This window comes from Cavia porcellus, unplaced genomic scaffold (genome assembly GCF_034190915.1).
Source record: "Cavia porcellus strain 051 isolate PalLab524CR breed Dunkin Hartley unplaced genomic scaffold, mCavPor4.1 scaffold_5, whole genome shotgun sequence".
Classification (NCBI taxonomy): Eukaryota; Metazoa; Chordata; class Mammalia; order Rodentia; family Caviidae; genus Cavia; species Cavia porcellus.
Window position 1 is genome coordinate 52,319,337 of NW_026947488.1, and position 19,691 is coordinate 52,339,027.

The 19,691-nt window shown below is 47.6% G+C and overlaps 3 protein-coding genes and 1 long non-coding RNA gene across 15 annotated transcripts in view; 1 reads left to right on the top strand and 3 right to left on the bottom strand.

Annotated features, from left to right (window-relative positions):
- Nucleotides 1-719: 719 nt before the first annotated feature.
- On the bottom strand, nt 720-2,846 carry LOC111753426 (uncharacterized). The gene is made up of 2 exons (XR_002788215.2): nt 2,317-2,846; nt 720-2,052 (listed from the first exon to the last, which is right to left on the bottom strand). It is a non-coding gene; the product is annotated as an uncharacterized LOC111753426 (long non-coding RNA).
- On the top strand, nt 733-4,595 carry Ndufaf3 (NADH:ubiquinone oxidoreductase complex assembly factor 3). 3 transcript variants are annotated; one of them, XM_013159836.3, is made up of 6 exons: nt 1,610-1,627; nt 3,482-3,641; nt 3,711-3,903; nt 4,024-4,090; nt 4,173-4,273; nt 4,353-4,595. In XM_013159836.3, the coding sequence occupies exons 2-6, from the start codon at nt 3,565-3,567 to the stop codon at nt 4,467-4,469; spliced, it is 555 nt and encodes a 184-aa protein (XP_013015290.2). In that variant the 5' UTR covers nt 1,610-1,627; nt 3,482-3,564; the 3' UTR covers nt 4,470-4,595. The 3 variants fall into 3 exon arrangements, with proteins under 3 accessions (XP_063104906.1, XP_013015290.2, XP_003476490.2); XM_003476442.5 differs by lacking the exon at nt 1,610-1,627 and adding an exon at nt 3,002-3,170; XM_063248836.1 differs by lacking the exon at nt 4,173-4,273 and having other exon boundaries at nt 733-1,627.
- A 683-nt stretch (nt 4,596-5,278) lies between these two features.
- On the bottom strand, nt 5,279-9,927 carry Impdh2 (inosine monophosphate dehydrogenase 2). Of its 2 annotated transcripts, XM_013159782.3 has the most exons (15): nt 9,723-9,927; nt 9,233-9,281; nt 8,919-9,020; nt 8,739-8,813; nt 8,219-8,425; nt 7,762-7,849; nt 7,488-7,687; nt 7,315-7,405; nt 7,125-7,220; nt 6,796-6,867; nt 6,065-6,208; nt 5,837-5,981; nt 5,602-5,745; nt 5,434-5,517; nt 5,279-5,353 (listed from the first exon to the last, which is right to left on the bottom strand). In XM_013159782.3, the coding sequence occupies exons 1-15, from the start codon at nt 9,818-9,820 to the stop codon at nt 5,332-5,334; spliced, it is 1,617 nt and encodes a 538-aa protein (XP_013015236.1). In that variant the 5' UTR covers nt 9,821-9,927; the 3' UTR covers nt 5,279-5,331. The 2 variants fall into 2 exon arrangements, with proteins under 2 accessions (XP_013015236.1, XP_003476707.1); XM_003476659.5 differs by lacking the exon at nt 6,796-6,867 and having other exon boundaries at nt 9,723-9,926.
- Nucleotides 9,928-10,131: 204 nt separating this feature from the next.
- The window catches only part of Qrich1 (glutamine rich 1), a 38,554-nt gene continuing 28,994 nt past the window's right edge, over nt 10,132-19,691 (bottom strand). For all 9 annotated transcript variants that reach the window (XM_005006629.4, XM_013159780.3, XM_005006631.4 and 6 more), the window contains 5 exons: nt 17,365-17,479; nt 13,331-13,439; nt 12,942-13,093; nt 12,510-12,600; nt 10,132-11,092 (listed from right to left, as the gene is read on the bottom strand). In XM_005006629.4, the coding sequence (XP_005006686.1) occupies nt 10,900-11,092; nt 12,510-12,600; nt 12,942-13,093; nt 13,331-13,439; nt 17,365-17,479 (660 nt within the window). In that variant the 3' untranslated portion in view covers nt 10,132-10,899. The remainder of the gene's footprint in view (nt 11,093-12,509; nt 12,601-12,941; nt 13,094-13,330; nt 13,440-17,364; nt 17,480-19,691) is intronic.

The following is a 19,691-nucleotide window of genomic DNA, read 5'->3' on the forward strand; positions in this document are numbered from 1 at the left end:
GCGTAAACTGATTTTCTTCTAGACCAGAGTCCGCAACCCCCGGGGCTGTTCTCTTCGTCACCCCGCGTTAGTAATCAGAGAAAGGATGCTCGCCACCTAGTGAGGGCTCAAGCCAGACGCCTTATCATTAAAGTCTTAACCCTTGATGATGATGTCTCATTGTACTGTGCTACACGATTGAAACGGTAGAGCCGGGCGTAGCGGCTAAAGTTTGTAAACCCAGCAGGCTGGAGGCCAATGCAAGAGGATCTCGAATTCGAGGCAGCCTGGGTAACCTAGTGAGATCCTGTTCAAAATAAAAAGGGGTGTAAATGTAGCACAAAGGAAGCTCCTGGGTTAAATTTACAGTATGGAGAGAAGGGGAAAAGTGTCTGGCCGGGCCTGGTGGCTCAGGCCTGTAACCCCAGCATTTGGGAGGCTGAGGCAGGAGGATCTTTGCATGTTCAAGAGCAGCCTGGGCTACAAAGTGAAACTGCATAGACCCTGTCTCAGACAAAAAAAAAAAAAAAAAAAAAGGTTTCAAATACTTTTTTTTCAAGACAGGATCTGTGTAATTCAGGCTGTCCTTGAACTCACTTTGTAGCCCAGGCAGGCATTGAACTCAAGTGATCCTCTCCTGAAGGCCTCAGTCTCCTGAATGCTGGGATTACAAGTATGCAACACCACATCCGGTTCAAATACATCGTCATTAGAAAAGACAGTAACATTAAAGACAGACATTCTTTCACTACTTTTATTTATCTTATCTTTAGCAGGGCATTATAGAAAGTGCCTGTAATCTCAGCATTCTAGGAGGCTGAGACAGGATGATCAAAAGATTAACTGCAGCCTGAGCAAATTAACTTGTTTTGTTTTGCTTGAGACAGGGTCTCTGAATATAGTTTAGGCTGCCCTTGAATCCACTATGTAGCTCACAGGGAAGTAAAGACTAAAGGCTGGTGATGTAGTTCACTGAAAGACTCTGGGTTTAATAAAAATCTCATATTCTTTGGTAGTTTCTGGTTTCTTTCCTCGTTTGAAATACAGGGTCTTCTTTTGAGATAGGGTCTTCTTATGTAGTCTAGGCTGGCTTCAATCAGCAATCTTCCTCACTCAGCCTCTGGAGCACTGGGATTACAGGCATGCACCACCACACCTGGCATGTTATTTCTAATAAATACAACAATTTGATCAAATTGTCCATCTTCTTTTCATACCTAAGGAAGTAGAAGCTTCATATGGTTTCCAGAATTTACTTTTTTAGACAGGGTTTGGCTATTATTCAGGCTGGCTTTAAACACGTGGAGAATCTCAGCCTCCCACCTGAGCAGGGAATGAATCTCAATTCGACACCACACTTGGCTAGAATTACCAGCCACTTATGTTTTTACTTTATCCTGGTGCACTGTACTTTAACCAGCGATCAATCCTAAAAGGCTTCTTGATGTAGGCAACAAACCTGTTTGGGCCAGTTCAAACAAAGTGATCATGAGAGGATTTGGCCAGACCTCAGTAGGCAGAGCCTGCTCTTCTACCAGTGGGAAAGTCCTTTCTTCTGTCCCAAGAGGGTTTCCAAAATTTCCATTTCGATGGAATACAAGCCCCACCCACCCTCCTAACAGACTGAACCCAAGCTGCATCTCTGCAGGTAAGTGGAAGCCTGCAACTCATAGAGGAAGGAAATCTAAGAAGACTCTACTTAGTAAGGCCCTTTCCCAGCCAGGGCTGTGGACTTCTGCTGGAAGGTGCCGAAAGAGCACTGGGCGGACACGACATTCCCGATGGCTTCTTGGGTGCCCACTCAACGGGAGTGATCGTGTCATTCCAAAGCACTTTCTGCGCCGCGGGTGCCGCGGGTGCACAGCCGGGACTCTTGGCAGCAGAACTGGGCCCCGCTGGACTTCAGCTGCTTGCGGCCCACAAGACGGTTGCAGGGTGGTTTTTCCCCAGGAAGTGCAGGGCTATCTTTAGCGAGTTGGGGCCGGGCGCCCCTACCCTGAGGACCCGGGCTTCCTCGTCAGCGCTCCAGAGCAGGTCGCGAGATGGACGCGGCCACCTCCAGTCCGGGCGCACCTGGAGGGTCGTGACCAAAACGGCCCGGTAGTATCTGGGCAGAGAGCTGCTCAGGCAGGAGAGCAGGGAACGAAATCCAAGCGCAGCTGGAATGCTCTCAAGACAACAGCTGCTTTTGGGATTCCGTTGCCCGCTGTCCCGCCGCTGGTGGGGCTCATGCCCCAGTTCACCCGCCCCGGGGCCGGACCGGAACCGTCCATCCCACTCCCAGGAGGTGGGCCTGGAGGTGGTGGTGTAACAGTCTGGTGAGAACGAAGCGCTCACCTGGGTCCCAGAACAATAGGAGCGAAGGCTGGGGGTTGGGGGCTCCCCTAAGACCAAGTCCGGATCCTAGTTCCGCAAGGCAGTATTAGCCCTATCGGTCCCACGCAGCCGGTGCCCCTGGTGCGGTGACGGCGGCTGGGCGGGCTCAGGATACGCCGGCAGCGAAACGCCATGGGCCAGAGAGGAAGTCACTCTCGCGGACTTCGGAACACCCGTGCCCAGGCCCTTTGTCCTGTGGCGCTGCCAGCGGCTGGAACGCCAGAGGCAGCAAGAAGCCCACGCGGCAGCGCCGGGTCTCGGTCGACCCCTGTTAGGCCTGAGGGCACCCGCCTTCCGCCCGCGCCAACCCCGGGCAGCAAGACAGCATCACCGAGGGCTACAGAGAGCCAGCGCGCGGAAATGCCCGCACCCCGGGCGCCAGCGGCTCTTGTGCCAGTAGGCCCCGGACTCGGCTCAAAGCAGGGCTGGGGGGGACTGAGAGTGCGCGAGGACGGGATGGCGCTCCGGGTGCTTTCTAGTTTGAGTCCGCTCCACTCCGGCTTGATCTGTCGCAAGCAAATACCGAAGCCACCCTAAAGATCACCCTTCCACTGGCTCCAGAGTCCGCAGACTTGAAGCCATTTTAAGGCCAAACCAACTGGCCACGCCCCCTCTTGCTCACGAGAAGCCAATCCACGCGCGGCCACGCCCCCCCGCCGCGCGCGGCGCCGCGGCCAACGGTCGCGCGAGTGACGGTTGGAGAGCGTGGTAGTTCTGAGAGTTGGTGGGGAAACCTTAGGTGCCCGCTCCGCCCACGGCATTCGATGCCCAAAGCCTGTGATTAAGATCCTGGAGTTGGTGCTGCACTCGGACAGGTGTGCAGGGGGAGCCAGGTGCACGGCCGTCCCGCCCCAGGCCCCAGGAGCCAGTGTCCTGGCTGGGAGCCCGAGCTAGTTTGAGACTGTGGCGCGGGCAGTACCAGAGGGCAGCTCACCTGCCAGGTGTCCCCGCTCCCTCGGGACAGGGGCGGGGCGGGCGGCAGGTGCTGACATCCGATCCCCGCCGAGGACGCGTTCTGCTGAGACCCGGAACTTTTCCCCACTCCCCGCCCCGGTACGCGATTAAAGACCAGGCCGTAATAAACAGCCCTGTTGACGACCGGTAACCCTGTGCGGTGTCCTCCCAGACGCTGGGGGCGCTGTCGGATGCCCGGCCCGAAGCCGTGTCGCCCTTGAAGGCCTGCGGCCGCCTTGCCGCACTCAGACAACCATGGCCGCCTCCGTTACCCTCCGCTACTTGTCCGGGATGCGATTCGTGCCACGCTGTCCGCGCACCGAGCTGCTATGGTAAGCTGGGTCCGCATCCTCCAGCCCGCCCGGCCCGCCCCGCGCCCTGACCTGCCCTTCGCCCTGCAGGACTCCGAGGCGTTGGCACCGGCTCTCGCCGGCAGACGACGAGCTATACCAGCGGACGCGCATCTCTCTGTTGCGACGCGAGCTCCCGCACGCCATGTACATCGACAGCTACAGCAGCCGGGGCTTCACAGTCAATGGAAACCGCGTGCTGGGGCCGTGCGCACTCCTCCCGCACTCCGTGCTGCAGTGGAATGTGAGCCCGCCCAGCTCCCCCTACTCGTGCCCTTAGACCTGGCTTCTCGGTGGTCTTGCAGTGGAGCTGGGGAGAAAGTTCTCCTGCATTTGTCTTATTAAATCACCCCTCCCTATTCAGGTGGGATCCCACCAGGACATCACCGAGGAGAGCTTTTCCCTCTTCTGGATGCTGGAGCCCAGGATAGGTAGGCTGAGGGCTAGGCTGAGGCCGAAGACCCGACTTCCACATGCCCATACTGTAAGATGACCCACTCTTCCCTTCCCCAGAGATCATTGTGGTGGGCACTGGAAACAGGACTGAGAGGCTACATTCCCTGGTGTTGCAAGCCATGAGGCAGCGAGACATAGCTGTGGAAGTGCAGGACACGGTTAGTCCTAGAACTTGCATACACTTCACGAAGTTCAGGCCACCCGGTGAACAGGCTAATGCTAGCCTTTCCTTTGCAGCCCAATGCCTGTGCCACCTTCAACTTCCTGTGTCATGAAGGCCGAGTGACAGGAGCTGCTCTCATCCCCCCACCTGGAGAGATTTCACTGACTCATCACACCCAAGCTGCAAAGTGAACAGCCAAGGACCTATCCGAGGCCTAGGAGAGCACTGGCAGAGTGCTGGCACTCCCACTGCCGAATAACTTCACCCCCATTGGCATTCTATTGTCATGCTTGCTAGGGTAATAATTTATATACTTATCTTTGTATCAGTGTGTTGCTAGCCACAGGCTGTTGGGTCAGTGGGCTTTTTAGGGGTTGTGTGGAATAAGAAAGCAAATCATAGTTCCAGGTCTGCTTGCTCATATGCAGATTTGAAGGGACTCCAGGTGCTTTCCCCTTGAGCTTCTAAGTACATCTTAGGGTTAGGAGGCAGGGCAGATCCCAGTTCCATTGAGAGTCCAGCAAATCACTCCTTGTTCCCAGCCAAGAAAGAACTGAACCCGAAGTACCTCCTAGGTTCGAAGAACAGACACCCTTTTCTTTTTTCTTTTTTTTTTTTTTTGGTCTTTTTGGTTTTTATCGGTACCAGGAATCGAACTCACAACTGCCTGCTTACAAGGCAGGCGCTTATGCTGCTGAGCTAAATCCCCAGCCCCCAGACACCCTTTTTTAAGATCAAGAATACCCTGGTAAACTAACTCCCTCTTCCTAGGTTGCTCAGAGCAGGACCTAGGCTTCCCCACATCTTAGGAGATAGGCACGGCGCAAGGACCTACTCTGGAGCCTGCTTTCCCTTCCATATAACTATGACCCTGATCTTGCCTGAGCTGCCCACTATGCAAGGGAGAAGGGTTGTATATGACTCAGTATACCAGGTATTGTCTGCAAGGGGGCATCTGCAGGGCCCTGCATGTCTACTAACTTCAAAGATCAGGCACCCCTTTTATTTTCCAAACTTTTATTGAAAAACCAAAGAGGTATGATGCATTCCTTTTCAGAAAAGTCGTTTTTCATACCTGTAGGCAGAGACCAAATAATGAGTTTAAAGCAGGAGGAAGGCAAGGCACAGCAGAAGCTCCCACCCAGGAGTACTTACGAGTGAAGGCTGTGGACACCGCCTTCCACCTGGGCTGAGGATGTTCTCTTCTCAAACTTCAGTTCCCCAGAGTACATCATGGCTCTGAAGAGGAGCAACAAACAGTTGTAGGTAGCCAGCAGCTGACCTTAAAACAGCCTGTCCTCTGTCCCAGCTACCCCAGCTCACCGGACTTGGGTCAAGCTCTTGGCACCAATATCCTGGCATGAGTGCTGGATGCCAGCAATCAAGTAAGGGACAAACTTGTGGATGGACCCCTTGTCCTGCACAGCTCCCGACACTCCCTGGGCAACTTTGATTTTGTCAGCTTCACTGTGGGAAGAAGCAAACAATGGGCAAGGTCACAATGATGAGACTTTGGCAGACCAGGGTAAAGGTGAGGCAGTTGGTCTTCCTGTCTCACCTGAAATAGCGATTCTGGCTGCTAAGATGCTTGTCCATGGCATCAAGAGAACCCATGCCACGGTATTTCTTCAGCCGGATCCCATCAGAGAAGAAGTATTCACCAGGGGCTTCAGTGGTGGCAGCCAGTAGGGAGCCCATCATAACTGTGAACCAAAAAAAGTGCTTGGGGAAAGGCTGAACAGTACAGGGAAGGAATCCCACTATTCTCTAGGGTGCTGGCCCTCACCTGTGGAGGCCCCCAGGGCCAAAGCTTTGGCAATATGACCCACATTTTGAATTCCTCCATCCGCAATGACAGGAACGCCAAACCGACGTGCATACTCTGATACTTTATATACTGCTGTTGCTTGGGGCCTGCCACAGGCCAACACTGTTGACAGACAGCAGAAACAGGGTTAGCAGGGACAAGCACCAGGCCAGTCTCAGTATCCAGGAGCTCTTGGCTACATCTGCACCAGGATGACAGCCTGACTGATGAGTTATCTGGACAGCTGTTGCCCCATCTGCTGCAAACTATACCAACAGCTGTGCTGGCCTCATCCCTGTATATGCACATGCGTGTGTGCAGGGCCCTAGGCAGCCTCAGGCACATGCAGTCCCAGCTAGTAGCAAGATGGGACAGAGTCTCTGTGCAGTTAGTTCCCAGAGCACTGAGTCATATACAACCCTTCTCCCTTGCATAGTGGGCAGCTCAGGCAAGATCAGGGTCATAGTTATATGGAAGGGAAAGCAGGCTCCAGAGTAGGTCCTTGCGCCGTGCCTATCTCCTAAGATGTGGGGAAGCCTAGGTCCTGCTCTGAGCAACCTAGGAAGAGGGAGCTGTGATCACAAGCAGCCCCAGTCATGGTCTGTGCATCTGTTTGCCCTGCCCACCCATCAGCACCACAAACCCTGAGAGCTACAGCTACAGTCAACCAAGCAGCCGGGCAGTGGGCAACTGGGCCGGGCCGGACTTACTATAGCAGCCCGTGACAGTAGAAGGGCATTTGGGGCTGTGGGACTTTATGTCTGGAGGGATCTTGGGAGCCACTAAATAAAACAAACAGACCAGAGTTTAGAGAAGGCGCAGAGCAGGAGCAAGGAGGCCAGGCTAGGCAGGGAAGTAGCATGTGAGGGATGACAAGAACTTGTCTTGCTTCCAGCCATATCACCCCATCCAAGAGGCCTGTTTGGCTCAACAGTTGCACATCTTGGAAAACTCAAGTGTAGTTCCCATAAAAGTGCTAGACCCCAGGGCACACTGGATCTGAAGCCACTCTCTGGGCCCTACTAGTACATAGTCTCACCTTCCTGAGTGATGCAGATGGAGCCACTTCCCATGCCCACCCGAAGGGCATCCACACCTGCATCGATGAGGTTCTTGGCCTGAGCTGCGGTGACCACTACAGTGACAGAAAAAGGAAAGATGTGTAAAGGTCTAGGTGGGAGCCTGGTTCCTCCCATACTGAACCACAGGCACCAGTGTCCCAGTCTTACCATTTCCTCCAATGACTTGGAGATTGGGGTATTTTTCTTTGATATACTTGATCATATTGATCTGGAAAATGGAGTTGCCCTGGGAAGAGTCCTGAGACAGAAAGGAGGTTCCAATTAGCCTGTGATAACAGCAATTTCCCATACTGTCCCATCTTGTTTAGAGAGTAGCTCACCAAAACCACTACATCCACACCAGACTGGGCCAGCAAGTCTAGCCTGTATTTGTCATCCTCATGAGTGCCAATGGCTGCCCCGCACAGTAGCTGCTTCTTGGCATCTTTGGAGGCCAGTGGGTAATCCCGGTTCTTCTTCAGGTCTGTCCGGGCAATGATGGCCACCAGCTCATCATCTTCATTTACAATAGGCAACTTTCCTAAAGGCAGGGCAGGGCATGAATCAAGACCATGAGCATTTAGTTCTAGACACTTTCCCACCTTTAGGACTCACCCTTCTTGCTACGCTGCAAAATTTCATTTGCTTCCTTTAATGTGATGCCTGCAGGTGCTACCACCAAGTCTTCCCTCTTTGTCATGATCTAGGAAGGAGAGTCACAAAGGAGGGCCAGTCAAAGATCAATGCTCTAACTTAGGGGGGCTCCAGAACCACTAAATTCATCCATTTGAATCCAGACCACACATGAGCAATAAAGGCACCAGGACACGAGGGCTGACAGCACATGGGCACTGCCCTGCCTTGGTGATAGCAAACAACAAAACATGAATACTAGCAAGCCCTTCCAAGAGAAAGAGAAGGCACAAACCCTGTAAAGCAGTGAATAACATGGCTGGCCATTCATTGTTTCTGCACAGAAGAGGTCCCAAAAGATGTCCGATGGATAGTAGAAGCCATCTTTCTTCTACCTGGGTAGCCTAGTGCTTACCTATGTTCTATCAATGCTACCTACCTCTTCCAGAAACCGGTCATGCTCCTCCTCCTTGAGAAAATCGATATCCCTCGAGGAGATGATGCCCACCAAGCGGCTCCCCATCCGGCCTGTATCTGTGATGGGAATGCCACAGAAGCCGTGCCGAGCCTTGGCCTCAAAAACATCCCGCACACGATCCTTGGGACTGAGAACCACAGGGTCCGTGATGAAACCCTGCTCGTATTTCTGGAAGGGATAGTGATAAAGTGCCTTGTACCTTTGAACCATTTTCAAATTTTTGGTCTAAAGCACAGGGTTGTGCCTAAAACAACTCAGTGGCAGAACTACAGGATCAACTGCTCTGACCAACATGGGTGAGCTGGAGGCACTGTGCAGTGTGTGCTCTCCCTAGTTTAAGAACCAGGATTTCAGGCCCTTCTCAGTAACTGAAGCCACAGTATGGAGAAATGACTCTAATAGAACAACTCCCCACCTCTCACCCCACTCCACCTCAATGCAATTCCCTGGAGGTTCTGGCCATGATCCATGCCCTTCTGACCTTCACTTTCCGAACTTCATTGGCCTGGAATTCAGGTGTACAGTTGTGGTGGATGAAACCAATACCTCCTGTGAGCTACAAGATGAACAAAACAGAAGACAAAAGATAAAGAGAGGTGTGCTTGCATGTCTTTAAGAGAGACACTGCCTGTCTTCTCCTCCCAAACCCAATGGGGCTCACCGCCATTGCAATGGCCATTCCTGCTTCTGTGACTGTATCCATGGGGGAAGAAACCAGTGGAGTCTTGAGTGTGATCTTTTTGGTCAGAGCAGAAGTCAGATCCTAGAGAGACAAAGGACCACTAGCACAGGAAATTACCCCTTACCCTTCAGAGTGGTACCAGTTTCCCCTAAAAAGGGCTATTATTGGCATGTCAGCCAGAAATATTCCAGACTCTACCCCAGGTCCAATCTGGTGAGAAAATGCAGAGAACAGGCAACTATAGCATCTTAGTCAACCCTGATGTTCAGAACCCAATTTCTGATCATACTCACCACTTGGTCTGCAGTGAAGTCGATGTACCCAGGAAGAATGAGAAAATCGCTGCGGCAGAGGGGAATAAATTGGAAGTAGGAGACTCAGGTTTCTGGCACTCTCAAACTCCCACCTCTATCCTGTAGGCCTCTGAGCATAGAATGGCACTAACTGAGCCCATGTGTCACAGGCAAGGCAGAGGACACAGCAGAGACAGGAAAGGAGATGGGACCTTTGCCGCCACTGAACTGTCATCAGTGCTTCTCGCGGTCTGACAATTTCACGTATCTAGAGAAATGAGCCTCAAGCTAGAAATCCCGAGTACTGCGAAATGGCCCCCCCTAACCGCCACACCAAATCTGTTAAAATCAACCCCGGAGAAATGAGGAATTCCCGAATCTTAACCCCCTACCCAGGCCGAAGAGGGCCCGGCTAAAGCTCCTATCTGGCCTCCTCTCCCGGGGTGCCGCCCCACGCCTCGCCCAGGTGACCCTCCACCCCGGCCCGCACTTGTAGGTGAGGCCGTCCCCGCAGTTGAAGAGCTGCTGTGCCGTGAGCCCGTCATCTGGCACGTAGGATGTGCCCCCGCTAATCAGGTAGTCGGCCATGGCCAACACGGAACACAACCGCGTGGTCAGGAGTACCACGCCGTAGAGGCCTTTGCGGTCTGGAAGTCGCCAATATAATTCCGTCACGGCTTCGCGCGCCCTGATGACGTCAGAACGCAGGACGGAACGACTAGCGTAAGTACGGCATAGGTGGGGGGCGTGGCGGACAGCGCGCATGCGCCCAGCGTTAAATGGCTCTAGCCATCGGTGTTTCCTGCCCCGCCTGCCATGCCCCCAGGACTGCCGCGTTCACACTGTTTCTGGTGCCCAGCCAGACTTCTCCCCAAATAAAGACGCAGTGTTCACTAGCATGTTGAAAAGACGTGCTTGTCATTCTTAATAAACAACTAGAGTAGGAATACATAAGAGAAACAGAGTGGTATCTTTATATGATACACAAGTGTATGTTACAAGAATTCCATCAGGCACTGGAGCCTAAGGTTTAAGGCCTCAATATTAGGCCAAAAAAAAAAAAAAAAAAAAAAAAAATGTATGGTAAAGTTTTTACTTTAACATCTAAAATGTCACTTGTCATAAAGGAGGGTGTAAGAGAAATTGTCTTTAATAAATCATAATTGAATTTCCCCTCACTTTTCTTCCATTAGACAATAGGTTTATGTCTGAAATTGAAGAAAAACATGGTTCCTCTGTGGTCAGTGATGTGTACCAGTCCAGAGTGGAAGCCAGCTAGGGAGACTCCCTGGAGGTCGGTCCATCATTAGTTCCATCTTGAGGAAGGGAAGGGTCCACATTTCGTGTATCAGTCCAAGCCGGTTCCTCAGGCCCGGGATAAAAAAAACAGTAACTTTCTAGGTATCTGGCTTTCACAAAACCTCAAGCCCACCATGGGCCAAGGAGTTTGCTGTAAGTTCTATGAAATGCAAAGGGGGCAAACATTTCTTTTACATTTGAAACAGAAGTAGCCTGAAAGGCTTCATAACTACACCAATATTAAAAAAAAAAAAAAAAGAAGAAGAAGAAAGAAAAAAAAAAAAAAAAAAAAAAAGAGGCCTCTTTTTTAGTGTGAAACTTGTCTGGTTCTTCCTGGCTGGTTTCTCTTGTACCATGGCTGCGGCATCTCAGTGCATGGTGCTTGCGCTGGCCACTGCAATGGTCTCCTGAATTTCTCGTATCACCAAGATCCGGGTCAGCATTTGTCCCATCTGCTCTCGGCTGATAGGCTGGACTGAGTACCAGATTGGGCTGTTGGGGGCCACTACTGGCTCAGGTGTCAGGTAAAAGGTGTCATTCCGGCCTTTCACACTCTGGGGACTGAAGAATATTTATCAGTCAAAGCTTGAGGAAAACCACTGTAACTCCAACCCTCCCAGCACAGCTACTCAACTCCATGTAGTTAACACACACCTCTAGGACCTACCGTCAACACCAGTGACAGTCTGCCTTCTTTTGACCTGCCTTCACACAAGCCAGATGTGATTCACATACCCTGGGTAGCCCTGGGCTTAACTACCAGAAGACATCTCCATTCCACTCCCTACTACTGTCTTCAAGTGATTTGTTCACATTGTTTGATACACCCAGTAATATTGTCACAAATGTAAGGCCCCTGAATGGGCTCACATCCTGACTCATGGTGCTCTTACTCTGTCTCAAGTACTTGGCATACTCTTTCCTTTCAGATTTATTGAAGGGTTACGCTGCCAGGTCTGCACTAGGTGTGACTGTTAAATGAACAAGAGTGAGCGGGTGTGGTGGCTCATGCCTGTAATCTCAGCACTCGGGAGGCTGAGGCAGGAGGATCATTGTGAGTTCGAGACCAGCCTGGCCTACAAAGTGAGCTCAAGGCCAGCCTGAACTGCATAGAGAGACCCAGTCTCAAAAGAAAAAGAAAGAGCAAACAGTGGCTCCTACCTCAGGAGAAGATAGAATTAAAGTTATACAAATACACCCAAAATGGTAAGAGTGGTTAAGCCACAGGGAACAAGCCATGAACTGAGAGATGCTTCCTTGGAAAAGTTGTTTCTATAGAAAGGAGACAGCGGGGCTGGGGGTTTAGCTCAGCCGCATAAGCGCCTGCCTTATAAGCAGGCAGTTGTGAGCTCAATCCCTGGTACCGATAAAAACGAAAAAGACCAAAAAAAAAAAAAAAAAGGAGACAGCATGATGGCCTTGAGTATGAAGGAGCTAGCAGGGCTAGAGAACCCAAGCTAGCACATGAGCGGGGATGGGGTGGGGTGAGGTGGGGTGGGCATACACCAGCAGCTTTCTTAGCCATGTAAACGTTATGCAAAACCACTGAAGGCTTTAATATAAGTGACAGAGTGAGATCTGCAACCAAGAAAGATCCTGATATTGCTGTGAAGATTGCATGCCAAATTTTAGGAATAAGAGAAAGCCAAGGAAAAAAGTTCCCTGCACATGTGAAAAATGGCAATAAGAAATAGCCAGGACCAGGATGCTGCAAAGCAATGTTCACTATGTGATGTGCATCTATGTGTATTCCTACCTTCCCTATGAAAAGATGAAAAGTGACTGTCAGGGACTACTATGATGTCACAGTGCTAGGCATATCACATACTTAGTGAAAGCCACAAAGCTGCTTTTATATTTACTTTTTTGGAGTAATTTTACTGTTGGGACTAGAGAATGCGTCTCTCTTAAAATCTATACACAAATGTACACACATACATAGACACACACACAGAGCCAGTGGATAAAGCTTCCTCACCATTTGAAGAGGTAGAAATCGTAGAGCTTGATGGGACACCTCAATGGATTCTCTGGATTTTCTGTTTGCTCTGCATACATGTCATCTGTAACTATAAAATACCCACCGCCACCATCACAGACCTGGCACCATCTTAGCTCAGGTACAGCTATGGAACCACAGGCATACAACCACCCCCTCTAGGGAATGTTGGGCCGGAGGATGGAAGGGTTGAGGGCTAGGCAGTGACTAGGAAGGAGAGAGGCTATCTTCTCTCCACGGTTTCTCTGCTTCTGTGAAAAATGTTTGAACTTGTTGGCCAGAGAGAAAGAAGAGTGGAGAATTCCAATCTTCATAATCAATACTACTTGGAGCAGGACAACAGCAGAGTGGGACAATAGCAAAGCAGGACAACTAGAATCTATTGTTGCCATCCCTGCTTCCTTCCCTTACCTTTCTGGCCAGTCTGATGTATTCCAAGGGCCTTCAGGTACCGGATACTCGTGCTTTTATCCTTGGGATTAGAGGGGTTCTTCTTTGTTTGTCGCAAGACCTTAGAGAAGGCCAGTTTCATGTGCTGGTCCACTGTCTTCAACAGGAAATACCTGGACCACAAGTGAAAGTAAGGCAGAGGGAGGGGTGCCAGGAGAATAACACAGCTTACTCATCACCCATAATGCTTCCCATGCTCCCCAGACCTGGACAGGTCTGCACCCAAGCACAGTCTCCAGTGGAAAAGCCACACCAAGATGGATGGTAAGGGTTTGCCTCACCAGTCACACACAATGCAGCCAAGTGAAGCTGGGCTTTCTACTCTTGTTAGATGCTTCTGGAACACTTACTTGGTATTAAAGAACATGAGGGTGGTCAGTAGGGTCGAGGGGGAGTGTGCCCCAAGCTGCTTGCACTCCCATAGCATCTCCTCAGTCACATGGCTGGGCAGGACATAGCCTAGAAGGAACATAGTACTGCTATGGCAAGTGGATGGGACAAGATCCTCCAAAGGCACAGGACTGAATCATATCAAATCATCAAATGATCAAATGTTTAAACTGAGTTAACAATGATTCTTTTTTTTTTTTTTTTTTGTACTGGGGATCAAACTCACGACTTCATACTTGCCAGGCAGGCGCTTATGCCGCTGAGCTAAAGCCCCGGCCAGAGTTAACAATGATTCTTAAAACAACCCTAACTGGGTATGGTGGCGCACACCTGTAACTCTAACAATCTAGAGGCTGAGGCAGAAGGATTGTCATGAGTTCAAGGACAACCCAAGCTACATAGTAAGTTCCTGTCCAGCCGTACTACATAGCAAGACCCTGTCTCAAAAAAAAACAACGAAACAAAAAAGCAAAGCAAGGGCCAGAGATTTACTTCAGTGGTATAAGTGTCTGCCTGGCAAGCATGAGGTCATGAGTTTGATTCCCGGCACAAAAAAAGTGCAAAAATTGGGGCTGGGGATTTAGCTCAGCGGCATAAGCGCCTGTGTAAGCAGGCAGTCGTGATTTCGATCCCCGGTACCGATAAAAAAGAAAAAGACAAAAAAAAAAAAAAAAAAAAAAGCGCAAAAACTGTATGTACCAATTTACTATGACAAATGTATTCATTATACATAGAAAACATATACTAAAAAAGAAGCTGGATTTGATGACACACACCTATAATCTCAGCATTTGAGAGGCCAAGGTAGGAGGACGGCCATGAGTTTGAGGTTAGTCTGTGCTAACTAGTGAGTTCAAGACCAGCCTGAACTACAGTGATACTCACGTCTCAAAAAATTACATTGAAACAAACAAACAAAACAGGAAAGAAGAAAAGGAGCTAGGTTATTGTATGAATAAAGTATAAAGAAAAAGGCAGGCATGTTGGCCCATGCCTGTAATCCCAGCATTAGTGAAAGACTGAGGCATGAGAAGTATCATGAGTTTCAGGCTAGCTTGGGCTACAAAAGTTCAAGGCCAGTTTGCAATACATAGTGAGACCATGTCTCAAAAAAATCAAAACAGGGGGCTGGGGATTTAGCTCAGCGGCATAAGCGCCTGCCTTGCAAGCAGGCAGTCATGAGTTCGATCCCCTGTACAGATAAAAAGGAAAAAGATTAAAAAAAAAAAAATCAAAACAAGAGCTGGGTGTGGTAGCGCACACCTATAATTCCAGCATTTGGGAAGCTGGGGCAGGAAGATCATTGCAAATTCGAGACCAGCCTGGGCTACAAAGTGAGCTCAAGGCCAGCCTGAACAGCATAGTAAGATCCTGTCTCAAAAAGACAAAACAAAACAAAACAGAATGGCAGAGATAGGAAAGGAGAAGAGAAGCCAAGAGCAATGCAGGGGCAGGGGAAGAACTGATAGGCATAAACTGTTACAAGTCATAACCAATTTAAATATATGGACTTACTATGGCCCTGACTCAGATGAACTCAAATAATGAAATACACGTGACAGTCAGAAATCTGAACAAGGATAGATTCTGGTGACATGAATTATTTTGAGTTTTTTTTAAAAAAGTATAATGGCACTGGGATATACCAAAGCATACATGAAAATAGGTAAAGTGCCTTGAATGTCCTTCAAATTAATACAAGAGGAGGGAACAACACAGTAGTACACATGAAATAAATATTGTCATGGACAATGGGTATCTGGTGGTTTATTAATTTATCCTGTGCTTTTTTACATATGCTTAAAATTTCCATAATAAAAAGACTGAGGGAATTTAGCTCAGTGGCATAAGTGCCTGCCTTGCAAGCATGAAGTCCTGAGTTCAATCCCTGGTACCAAAAATGAAAACAAAAACAAAAAAATCCCTGGTACAAAAAAAAAAAAAAAAAAAAGACTGAAACATTGAACTTTGCACATCCATATTGTTTTTTGTTAACCTGTTTTTTTTTTTTTTTGTTTTTTTACTGTTTTGTTACTGTTTTTTGTGTAACTCAGGCTGGCGTTGACTGCCTCATTCTCCCAAGGACTACAGTGCTAAGACTATAACATCTTTATTCACAATTACCAAAACTTAGAAGCAGCCAAGTTACAATGTTGTTCAATGGAACTGATAAACAAACTGGAACATCCATAAAATGCAAAAAAAAAAAAAAAAAAAAAAAAAAAAAAAAAAAAAAAAGGAAGAAGGAACAGGAGGAAGAAGAGGAGAAATGACCTATTAAGCCAAGAAAAGACAAACAGAGGCATTAAATGCATGTTGCGAAGTAAAAGAAACCAATCTGAAAAGGTTACATACTAAATTATCCAAATATAGGACATTATAGCTGAGCACGGTGGTACACACCCATACTCTCAGCACTCAAGAGACTAAGGCAGGATGATCACCCTGAGACCAACCTAGGCTGCCTAGTGAATTACAGACCAGCCTGAACTATACAGCAAGACTTCTCAAAAACCAAATCCATATTTATATGATGCATATTTATATGATACATATATATATATATATATATATGTATGAGATATTCTAAAAATGGCAAAACTATGGAAACAGGAGAAAGATCTGTGGGTACCAAGAGCTCAGATGACTAAGGAAAGTAGGGATCAAAATTTGGAGAAAAGACAATTTTTGACTCAACACATTTTGTACTGATAGAACAATCCTGAGTATATGTCTGCATACATTTATCACAAGGCACAGAATATACAGCACAGTGAGTTATAAAGAAAATTACTTTAGGTAACACTGTGTCACGTTAAAGTAATACAGCCTTTATTTTTCTAGACAAAAGCTATGTAGTTTAGGCTCATCACCAACTTGCAGCAATCTACCTGTCTTGTTCACCCAAGTGCTGAGATACAGGTGTGGGTCACCATGCCCAGTAAATTCAAGTAACATTTTAATGACAGGGGAAACTATGTGAGAGTGCTTATGCAAAGGAGCATACAAAATTATCTGTACTTCTCAATTTTTCTGGACATCTAAAGCTGCTCTAAAAAAATTAACACTCAGACTAGGGAGGGATTTCAATGGCAAAGTACCTGCTAACATGTGCAAGGTTCTGGGTTTAATCCTAAGTATCTCAGGGGAAAAAGTCTACTACAAACAAAAATTAGTTCTAAATCAGATCTTCTACTGAAAAGTTTATGTTCTAACAAAAAGAGACTGCTTGTGACTAAAGAAAAATTATGTTACTGTACAAATGAAATATTGTTTTGTTTCTTGTGGCTGACTTTTAAAGACAGGATTTCATTATGTAGTTCAGGCTGGCTTTGAACTCACTAGTTAGCACAGGCTTACCCTGAACCAACAGTGATCTTGCCTCAGCCTCTTCAGTACTGAATCTATAGGTATGAGGTACCATTTATGGCCTGGCTCATAATTCTTTTTTTTGGTTTGGTCTGGTTTGTTCTTTTGAGACAGGGTTTCACTTTGCAGTTCAGGCTAGCCTTGATTTCACTTTGTAGCTCAAGCCTGGCCTCAACTCCTGCCTCAGTCTCCCAAGTACTATGATTACTGAAGGATAACACCACATCCAGCTCAGTAAGTGTAATGATTCTATTTTTTTTTTCTTTTGAGATGTGGTGTTGCTCTGATACCTAGGCTGGCCTTAAATTTCACAACTCAAGTGATCATCTACCTCAGTCTCTCCAGCAGCTGGATAAACTCTTGTGCCTATGTTTCACATTTTAATGGGAAAAACAAGAAAAACAACAACAACACATAGTAACTCCCCAACTAGTTCTGTATACTCGTATCCTTCCCATACCAGGACCAACAGGAGCCTCTGGTAAGGACAGTGGCATAGAGGACAACACCTGCTGGGATTTTTAACCCTTTTGCCTGTACACCACAAACGCAGCCAGCCACAGAAGTTGCCCATCTTTTGAAAAGCTAAATGGAAAAGAAATCCAAAGACAAAGGAAATTCTTACCAAGTGGAGTGACCCGGGGTTGAACATCCTTCAAAACTTCATGTAGCCACTCCGTGAATCGAACATAGTAAAGATCAGAGAAAATGTCATCTACCCTTCCATTTTCAAAAAGATACTAAAAGAAAACAAAAAATCAACCAAAGTGATTAGTATTTAGCAAAGGTTTTAGGTACTTTTCTGCCAGTGCCAGCACCTCTTCCTACTAATTCTCCCTCTCAATGAAGGATCAAAGGATGCCACCAATTCAAAACTACCTAGCCTGTGAAATTTCCATCGTGCCCTTCATAGTATGTGAACTGATCCATAACAGTGAGGCAGATTTTGTTTGTCACTCCTGACCCCCAGTACTGGAGACTGAAGCCAGGGAATGCTAGCTACATCCCAATTCCTTTTTCCTTTTATTCATTCGTTGTTTTTTTTTTGATATAGGGTTTTGATACACACTTCAGACCATCCTTCAACTCCCTATTCTCTTGCCTCAGCCTCTCAAGTGATAGGATTACAGGCATGCACTACAATAGCCAGTTCACTTATTTTTTTGGTACTGGGGACTGTGCACAGGGCCTCTATACTGAGCTACCTCCCCAGCCACTCACTTTAAATTTCTGTTATTTGAGACAAAGTCTCACTAAATTGCTTGACTTTGCAATCTTCCTGTGTCTGACCCTCAGCATGCCGGGATTAGAGCCTGTGTCACCATTTCCCAGCTATTAATTTTACTTTGTTTTTTTGAGACAGGGTCTCAATATGCAGTTCAGGCTGACCTTGAACTCACTCTATAGCTTATGCTGGTCTCAAAATCACACAATCCTCCTGCCTCAGCCTCCCAAGTGCTGGAATTATAAGCATGTACCACCATGCCCAGCTATTTTCTTTCTTTCTTTTTTTTATGGTGCTGGGGAGCAAACTCTCAATCTCATACTTGCCAGGCAGTCACTTATGGCACTGAGCTAAATCCTCAGCCCACTAACTATTAATTTTACATTTTTTTTTTTTTTTTCATTTTGTGGTGCTGGGTATCAAACTCAGGGCCTCAGACATTCTATGCAAACCTATTAGTGAGCTACAACCCCAAGTTGTCCTTATAGAGTCCAGGCTAGTCTCTAATTCACAATCCATCAGGCTCTAAAGCAGCTGAGATTACAACTGTGCACTACACATTGCCATGCTTGATGTTTTGTTTTGGTTTCCACTGGCTCCCAACATTTTTTTTAGGACAGGGTTTTGCTGTGCAGTTCAGGCACTGAAACTCTGCACTGAGCTATCTCATCAGCCCTTTCTGGATACAAGGCCTCACCAAGTTGCTGGGGCTTATCTTTTATTTATCTTAGCTATCTATCTATCTATGGTGGTATCAGGGATGAAACTCACTACTGCACAATTGCCAGGCAGACACTTATGCCACTGAGCTAAATCCCTGGCCCCTCTGAGGCTTAACCTGAACATGCCCCTTGTCTCAGCCTCTCAAAGTGCTGAATTAGTAGTGTACATCACACCACAATGCCTGTTTGTACCTAGACTTGAGACAGGATTTCTCTATGCAATTCAGACTGGCCTTGAGCTCACTTCGTAACCTAGGCTGGTCTCACTCGCAGAGATCCTCCTGCTTCAGCCTCCCGAGTGCTAGTATTACAGGCATGAGCTACCATGCCTGGCTGACATAACTTATTTTTGCAGATCTGAGAAACAGAGGCAAGCAATGCTAGAGAAAATACCACTGTATTATATCCCTAGCCCCCCAGCGATATTTTTAGTGATTATATTTCACTCAAGCAAGGCATTGTCTTCTGGTAACAAAAAATGGTGAGTAGACTTAAGGGCCAGTCCTTTATGAGGTACTGCGCAAGTTAACAACACCTGGATATCTTCTAACTTTTGGGCTTGGTTTCCTTGTCAGTAAATAGGGAGGATTCTGTCTTCTCTGACTAAGGAAACACTGGAGGATGACAGAATATGTAAGGTTGTACACATGCACCTGGGTAAGGATCAGAAAGAAAGAGGAATAAACTAGGAGGCAGACTTTTCTCTGACCAGGCAAAAAGTGAATGCGTGGCACAGGACAGTAATCTCAGCACTCAAAAGGCTGAAGCAACAGGACTGCTGTTGAGTTTGAGGTCAGCCTGAACTGCATAGCAAATCCTGTCTCAAAAAAAAAAAAAAGAAGATTCCCAATCAACAAGCTCTCTGCAGTCATACTGTGGGATGCTTTTCAAAGGCCAAAATACCAAGAAATTTACCTCTGTTCCCCAAAACTGTTAGTCTACATGTTCCTACATTATGATTTTTACCTTAGAGAGTCTAAAACGTAACTATATTTTTCTGTTTGT

Bases quoted from the DNA above. Each gene is read 5' to 3' on its own strand.
- Ndufaf3 (XM_063248836.1), top strand. From the start codon at position 1,468: ATGAGAGGATTTGGCCAGACCTCAGTAGGCAGAGCCTGCTCTTCTACC. The intron at 3,904-4,023 runs GTGAGCCCGCCC...CTCCCTATTCAG, and splicing joins ACTCCGTGCTGCAGTGGAAT to GTGGGATCCCACCAGGACAT. The intron at 4,091-4,352 runs GTAGGCTGAGGG...TTTCCTTTGCAG, and splicing joins GATGCTGGAGCCCAGGATAG to CCCAATGCCTGTGCCACCTT.
- Impdh2 (XM_013159782.3), bottom strand. From the start codon at position 9,820: ATGGCCGACTACCTGATTAGCGGGGGCACATCCTACGTGCCAGATGAC. The intron at 9,282-9,722 runs GTGCGGGCCGGG...CCTCTGCCGCAG, and splicing joins GGGGACGGCCTCACCTACAA to CGATTTTCTCATTCTTCCTG. The intron at 8,814-8,918 runs GTGAGCCCCATT...TTCATCTTGTAG, and splicing joins GAATGGCCATTGCAATGGCG to CTCACAGGAGGTATTGGTTT.